Source organism: Hakea prostrata, chromosome 3 (genome assembly GCF_041222555.1).
Source record: "Hakea prostrata isolate BN-2017 chromosome 3, UWA_Hpros_2, whole genome shotgun sequence".
NCBI lineage: Eukaryota > Viridiplantae > Streptophyta > Magnoliopsida > Proteales > Proteaceae > Hakea > Hakea prostrata.
The window spans coordinates 44669908-44677766 of NC_142602.1; the positions used below are offsets into that span (position 1 = coordinate 44669908).

The window sequence follows — 7859 nt, forward strand, 5'->3', positions numbered from 1 at the left end:
AAATACTGTTCTTTCTTTTTCTAGAGTGAATCCCCATTCTCTTTAGTCTCTCCATGAGATACACGAACTGTCTGCGGTAAAACCATAATTTCATAGTTCAATAAGGACTCAATCTATTTTACCATGTTTGATGCTTAGACCTTCTTATACAGTCTTAGTATGTTTTTTGGGAATTCCCCTTTGAATTTCGGAGTAATCGGACTTCAAACGAAGAAGTTATGACCGATTTAGGGTTTGCTATCGTGTACTGTTCACTTGGTTGACTGGGCCAAGCTTCCGTTTCGTCTCCGGTCATTTAGGTTTGTTCCTTATGTTCAATACATGTATGTTTAGGGTTATTTTGGTGATCTTAGACTTGCCCATTGATCTCTTTCTCGAAGTTTATGAAGTCGAATTCAAGGTGAGTACTCCACTCACAATATGCATATTTACATACCTTGTTATGATGTGATTTGAATGTATGATTCAGCTACTGTTGTTTTACTTTCTTTACATTACATTAGTTCTGCAATTACAGTAGGTTACTCATATTGTGACTTACATACTGGATTCAATTATGAATGATGTGAATATGATTTGGACTTGATTGTGATATGTATGAAAGCATGATGTGATGTGAATGCCTAGTTTGTGATTGGGGAATGGGGAATGCCCTTTTGATATTTCTATCATTGGACACCAGTGGAGGTGGTATGGGACGCATTCCTATGGTGCTCCTTGGCGCTTTCCCTGATTACTAGGTGACATACCTAGGGCATGTCTAAAAGTGTTTGGCTAGGAAACCCTTGTCATATCTGACCCTATCGGAAGGGGAATTGAGACCAAGTGACCCGTGGCAGAAATGGGGGATTTGTGGGCACTCAAGACCGATAACCAACTCGTGAGAGGACATGAATCACATTGTGGGGCCATTCATCGGTAGGGTTGTATGTGGTAGACTTGGGCTCGTGGGCTCTCAAGATTGCGGGAAGCATGAGAGGACACGAGAGCTTCCCGTTTACTATGTGTGGACGACCAATATGGTTAAAGGGTTTACGTAGCTATGAAGGAGACGGTGACTCTAGTGGGAAAGGTACCGGAAAGGATCGCGGGAAGCGAAGAATGAATTTATCTAATCCTAAGTAGATGTGACTCAATAGATGACTTGCATTGGGCTAAGATTATCCATGTACACGCACCATTACTCAAGCCAAATGGTGATGTGAGAGAGTGTTGACCTAAACCCCAGCCAAGGATTTCCGAGAAGGTTTCATGACCCATTTACCAAACGGAGAACCCAAGATGCCGGGAAAGCTGAGGGAGAGTGATTTGATACCCACCTAGAGGAGTATGGTGTTATGACTTAAAGCGTGTCTGCCAATAGAAACCAGCATACATATATAGAGTTAGAAGCATACTTACACATATTGTTTCATGTCATTGCATTTATCTTGTCTTGGATTGTCTGTGAAGATGTTTATTGTGGTTGGATTACTTGCTAAGTTATTTTCAAGTTTACCCTTCAGGGGACATATTTTTAGATGGTATTGCAGGTACCAATGACTTTGAGAACCAAAACTATGAAGCCTCGGTGGGTGACTTGTTGGGTTTCCAAGATGTTGGTGACTACGAACAATGCAGTGAAGCATACCTGTGTGATGATAGAGCTCATCGGAATTAGTCAAATCTTAAAGCTTTTTTTTTTTTTTTTAGTATTAGAACGACTCTTAATTTCCTTTCATATTTTCCTTCTGTTGTGATAGCTTAGAATTTGCTTTAGATTTCTGATTGGATAGTTATATTCTTAAATAAATTCTTCTAAATGGGCATGAATACACTACTGTTTATATCTTTGCCATTTTATTTGTGAGGGATAAATTTAAAATTAAGAATTTAACAACTTTGATAACTACTTTAATAGATAATCTAAAAAAATAGGCACATATGACAGGTAAAAAATTTATAAAATAATAAAAATAAATCTAAATAAATAACATAATCGGATAATTTTATCTAACGGATAATAATCAATAAGAAAGGGGTATACCATATCCACATCCTATTAGTAATCGGACAGATTCAAATACCCCTAAATGAATGCGGATGCATATGCGGAAGCGAATTTCAATTATTCATTTACACCCCTAATCTTAAACAAGGATATGGTCACCAATAGACCTACAAGTCCTTGTATTTCCAAGTTTGATGGCGCAAACTCTAGTCGTTGAGACACAAGTTCAACGGCTTTGGACGGTTCAAGCTGAGGTTGTTCAAGTGCGAAGAAACTCTTCAGACGCTCACCATCATATTCATTTCCTCGTATATTGGTCACCGAGGCCCTCCTATTTTCCAGTCCAATTAGATACTCCTTTTGAGTTGCGAGTCCAAATAGGACTTCTTTAGACACGTTAACAAGAGGGGACATATTTTTCTAGTATCTTTGGTAATTAAAGCTCCTTAAAATCCAAAAATGATAAAAATGAATTTTCATCTAAAATATTATAAGATTTTCTTTTTTTCAAGTAAAAGTCACAAAATATACAGCAAACACAAAATAAAACATTTTGGGGTAAATATCACTTACCTCCCCTCTTAGCTGAATAAATAGCACTTACATCACATCTTAGTTGGATAATATCACGTACCTCCCCTCTTACCAAACAAATATATCAAACACCTCCCCTTTATTAACTTTCTCGATTAAATTTAACTTTTACCGTTAAGTATTTTTCTAAAACCCCAAACTACCCTTGCCTAACCCAAAGAGAAAAAAATACAATAAAACAAACCAACCACAAAATTTATATATTCAGATTACTGTAAATTTATTGTTTATCATTAATAAATTATAGAGTATCAAATAGGATCAATGAACAAACAAAGGAAGTTAACGGACCCGAAGGTAATTAGGGACGAAAACGATAAAAAAGATAAATTTAATTTTATTAAAACTAAACACGCTAAAAATATATTTTATTTTAAACCTAAATTATTATAATCATACTAACTATTAAAATACTAAATTACCCTCAATTAAAATAATTATTAAAAAACCAAAACAGCATAATTAAAACCTAAATTACCTAAGCCCAACATACCTTCCTCTTTTTTATAATTTATCAAACAAAAAAAAACCCAAAATAGTAGTACGTATTTAATTTTATCAACATACCTTTTTTTTTTTTAATTGCATCTTTAATTTTACTTGTACGTGTTTTTTTAATTGTTTCATCAAATTAAAAAAAAAATGGTATGTTGGGCTTTTAATAATTAAAGATAAATTGATTTTTAAATATAGTGTTTTGATTTATAATAATTATTTTAATTGAGGATAATTTAGTATTTTAACTGTTAAGATGATTACGATAATTTAGGATTTAAAGTAAAAAATATTTTAACATGGGTAGTTTGAAATTTTAAAAAAATATTTAATAATAAAATTTAAATTTAACCAAAAAAATTGAGAGGAAGTGTTTGATATATTTGCTAGGTAAGAGGGGAGGTAAATAATATTATCCAATCAAGAGAGGGTGTAAGTGATACTTGTTCAACTAAGAGGGGAGGTAAGTGATATTTACCCAACATTTTTATACCAAAAAACTTGCAAATCATAAGACAAATTTACTCTTGTAGGCCTCAAACTAATGCAGATTTGGGCTCGTCATGAACCACCACTCGAGTACCCCTTCAACTCAACCGCAACTAGACTAATCTCAATAATGGAAAGACAAAACTGAGGGTGAGAGGGATTAATTTCACAAATTAAAGATCAGAGCGACAGTACATTACACTCATTCGCGGTCATGCAGGAATCATTCGAGGAGGCTGTGATGCAGATTGGACCGCCCAACACACATGAACAATGAAGGTTCGACGATCCATGTTTTCAGACGCCCGATCTAGAACACAGCCAACGCAGAAGCCTCGAAACGGCAATCCAACCATGTTCAGGCTTTTTGCGTCTTCAACGGGAATCCTCTTTCTGCAATCTTGGTACGAACCACGGTTCACTAATCTTACATCTGGTGTACTGCTCAAATGCTGTCTATAGGGAAAGGGGGCCTAATGTGCGAAAAATAATCTGATTTTTTGACAGTGATTTAAAGGAACACCAAGTGATTCAATACAGCAAAGCATGATAAGAACAAAAGCAATAAAACAAGGTTCATTCAAATAGTAGACAGCCCTCATTTTGTGATTCAAGGTACCATAACAAAATAGATTCAAGGATATCTTAATATAATTCTCCCTGGAAAATGAGTCTGCAAGAGCTACTAACCATCAAAATTTGCATCACCAAAGACCAAACAGAGAAAGAACCTCATACTAGAACAAACTAAAACTGTAAACATAAAAATGTGTAATACACTCAAATCTCCTCATTGATCGGGCATGCTCTTGATAATATCAGAATCCCCTGAAATATGGACATTTTGACATTAGAACAGACCAAGGTTTTGAAGCAAAATTAAACTGTGAAATTATAATAAACAGAAAGCCTACCTGGATCTATAATACTGAGGCAGCACACCCGGAAATATTTTCCACAAGCGGTCCCCAGATCAACATTGTCTGAGAATCAAAGAAAACACACATTAGGCAGGATATCCTGAAATCTATTGAAAGTGAAATCTCAAATGCTCAAGGCAAGCTAAGAAAAGCTTCAACAACTCGGCCACATAGATAGCAAATGGAAATGAAGACTAAAAATTAAGGGAAAAAATGAAAATCCTAGGAATATTCCCCTTGGTAAGAAAAGCTTCAAAGGGGCAAAATTGAATCGATAGAAAATAACTGAACCAGATACAAATAACTGAACCAGATACAAGTATTTCATTAAATATTTTTTGATGAACAGCAAAGCCTAGCCTACAAGATGAAAGAAAATGCAGACCAATTACTTACTGGGAAAATATCCCATCTAGTTTTGAGTGAACTGACAAAGATGACAAAGCAATAAATGTAAACTGCTGATGCATCCAAGAAAGTGCAATAAATAGAATGGTAGACCAGATTAGCAAAGGTATACAAACAGTGAAATGTCTGCTGTGATCATTAACAACTTCACAATATTCAAGGGAAAGAACCTTAATGGTTACGAAGGATGGCATATGTCTAAATTCAGCATTCAACAATGTTAGAATAACCTCCATAATCAAGACAGCTGCCACTGTAAAGTGGAGGCTCACGCACAATGCCTTTTGAGGTTCAGGGAAATTAAAACAAATATGATCTACAAGATAAAGGGACAGGAAACGTACTCCCATTGAAGTGATGAACTCCAACTTTTGCCAACATTGCATAGTATTCTATCTCTGATTTTCTAAGAGGTGGGCAGTTGTTTGCAATAATAATTAGCTTACCTGCACACGACAAATTTAACAGTTGATGACACTTGAACCAGTATCTCAAGAAGAAAAATTACATGAATGTCTTTCAGAAAAATAAGAAGTTGACTAGAAACCACAAGATGTTAAACAGGCAAGAGTTGGTCTCATTTTCATTACAACTTCAGATTGATATCATCAAATTGTAAACAAATAGAAGTGTTGGCTAAGTGATCGAAATTGTTTTGGTTGCATTGCTTTGAAATATTCAGGACACACATTTATTAGTTCAATTTCCCAGCATAAATTCTCTATATTTCTTTGGGAGAGGCTGGTGAGGGGAGTGAGAGCAAGAGCAGGAAGAGAACGGTGGCAGTGAAAAGGTGGAATTATTAACAACATGATTCACCGCTCTCTACAACCAAATTAAACACCTACTCATTGAAAAAGATAAAACCATTTCAGTTTCAAAATTGAAACCACTCCTCAACTCCTTCAGCAATTCAATTTAATATCTATTTCACTGAAATAAGGTGTAAATTTCAAACAAAAAAATCAGAATAGAAATCACTCCATGATAAATTTCAAACAAAAAAAATCAGAATAGAAATCACTCCATGATATCAAGTTAGAAATCATACAAGATCAGGGCTTAGTATAGTTTTGGTACGATTTTCCTTTCAATCTCTTGAAATAGTAACCAAACAGATTTTCTTATCAGAAATTGTAATTGATTTTGTTGCATCATGAAACATTTCACATACAAGAATTCCATATGATAGTTTGATTCTGAGTATCAATTCTCCAATTTTTTGGGAGTCTAGTGATAGAGGTGGGTGGAGGCAGCAGTAGGGCTGGGACTGAGGAGGTGGTGCTGATGGCAAAGAACCGATAGTGATGATATTGGTAGTCGTGGCAGGGTAATTGAGGCAGCAGAAGGACTGAGAGTGAGAAAGTGCTTCTAGTAGTGCTAGAAGTAACAACTTATAGGCTATTTAAGTATTTCTATCCCATTTCATTTCCTAATCTCAGTGACGCTGAAAATAACTCCAAAAACAGCCAAAAATTCCCAAAACAAAATATCCCCATGATTTGGGGTAGGAATTAGGCCATGGCTGTCAATTTCACTATCTCCTTTTTCTGCTAAAAAGAGAACACAATTCTTCCACATGAAAACATTAGACCTACAGAGCCAAAATGAAGAACCAGCATCCTAGTATAACAAGCATAAAATACTTATGGGACTGAAATGGTATTGAAATGTTATTGACACTTCAATATATCATTCAAAATAGATAACGTTAATACAAGCACCAAGTACTCAGCTATTAAGTGTGGCAGCCATAATAAGAGAGCAAATTCCAAGCCCTTATGTCAACATGTTGCCTATCCAATCTAGCTGGAATTTATAGGCTTCTGCAAATGAACGATGAACAAAAACACAGAAACCCTCACCAGTTCACGTTTATTAAGAGCTAAAGAAAACTTCTCCTTAGTAGCAAATAAAATAATAGCATGATTGCCACTTTTCGTTCCATACAAATTAGCATCAAACAGCCACATGGCCAGGCACTTAAGAAAAATGAGAAAATCTAAAGCAAGCAACCAGAATCCACGACAAACTTGAATAAATAACACTACGAAGAACAGTAAAAACAAAGTTTGTTAGCTGAACCTACCTTTGGAGCTCCTTAGGGATTTAAGGACAGTTTTATACCCAAGGGTATACTTCCCGCTCTTCATTACGAGCGCTAACCTATTATTGATGCTCTCATGAGTCTTCTTCTGAAAGAGACAGTAATATCAAAAATATACATATATTAAAACGATAATAACACATCATCAAAGAAGCAGAAAGCGCTTATAAGAGCTTAAAATGTAAGAGATCTAAATTTAACCAAAAACCAAGAAATCAGAGGGAAAGGATTACAGTCCACTGAAATCAATGAAATCAGATAGCAATGCAAAGAAGGACACAGAGGGAAAGGATTACAGTCTTCTTTGCGGTAACCATGGCTACCACTCCAACAAGAACAGCTAGCGAGTTGCGATACAATGGCGGCCTAGAAACCCTAAGAGAGAAGCGATCCCTATTTATATACCGCTTACCAGGCTAAATGACAACACTGCCCTTCAATAAAATGGAAAACCAATCAAACTGGGCTCAGCTTGCGCCGGGCTAAGTATCTCAACTTAAGGCCCAATCCATATAAACTGGGCTCAGCCTGAGACCAGCTTTTCTCATGCTTCTGATGAATCCGACTTCTATTTTTTTTGGTAGGAATATTTTTTCCTTTTTTGGTAAATCTTTTGTTAGGAATAAATTAGACCTTATTTTTACCAAAGAAAAAAGAATCAGACCTCATTAAATCAAGATGAACTAATTTCTTTTTTTAGGAAAGAAGATGTGACAATATGGGAGAATATCATGAGTTTGGAAATTACCAAAACCATCTCCATAATTACCTCATAATATTAGAGTTCGGATCCTCTAACCACATGGAGAGGAAAATTTTTCAATTCGCACGGTTGAATTATTGACATGTGTTCAAT

General features: G+C 35.5%; 1 protein-coding gene across 1 annotated transcript; it reads right to left on the reverse strand.

Annotated features, from left to right (window-relative positions):
- Positions 1–4091: 4091 nt before the first annotated feature.
- On the reverse strand, positions 4092–7383 carry LOC149022336 (large ribosomal subunit protein eL30-like). The gene is made up of 5 exons (XM_089150462.1): positions 7300–7383; positions 6986–7091; positions 5241–5342; positions 4483–4551; positions 4092–4396 (listed from the first exon to the last, which is right to left on the reverse strand). The coding sequence occupies exons 1-5, from the start codon at positions 7318–7320 to the stop codon at positions 4359–4361; spliced, it is 336 nt and encodes a 111-aa protein (XP_089006588.1). The 5' UTR covers positions 7321–7383; the 3' UTR covers positions 4092–4358.
- Between the last annotated feature and the right edge of the window lie 476 nt (positions 7384–7859).

What these genes read in the sequence shown, in the direction of transcription:
- LOC149022336 (XM_089150462.1), bottom strand. Translation starts at nt 7,320, where the DNA reads ATGGTTACCGCAAAGAAGACT. An exon ending in ATCCCTAAGGAGCTCCAAAG is followed by an intron (nt 5,343 to 6,985) that starts GTAGGTTCAGCT and finishes TGTCGTGTGCAG; the next exon opens with GTAAGCTAATTATTATTGCA. An exon ending in AGTTCATCACTTCAATGGGA is followed by an intron (nt 4,552 to 5,240) that starts GTACGTTTCCTG and finishes TTTGATTCTCAG; the next exon opens with ACAATGTTGATCTGGGGACC.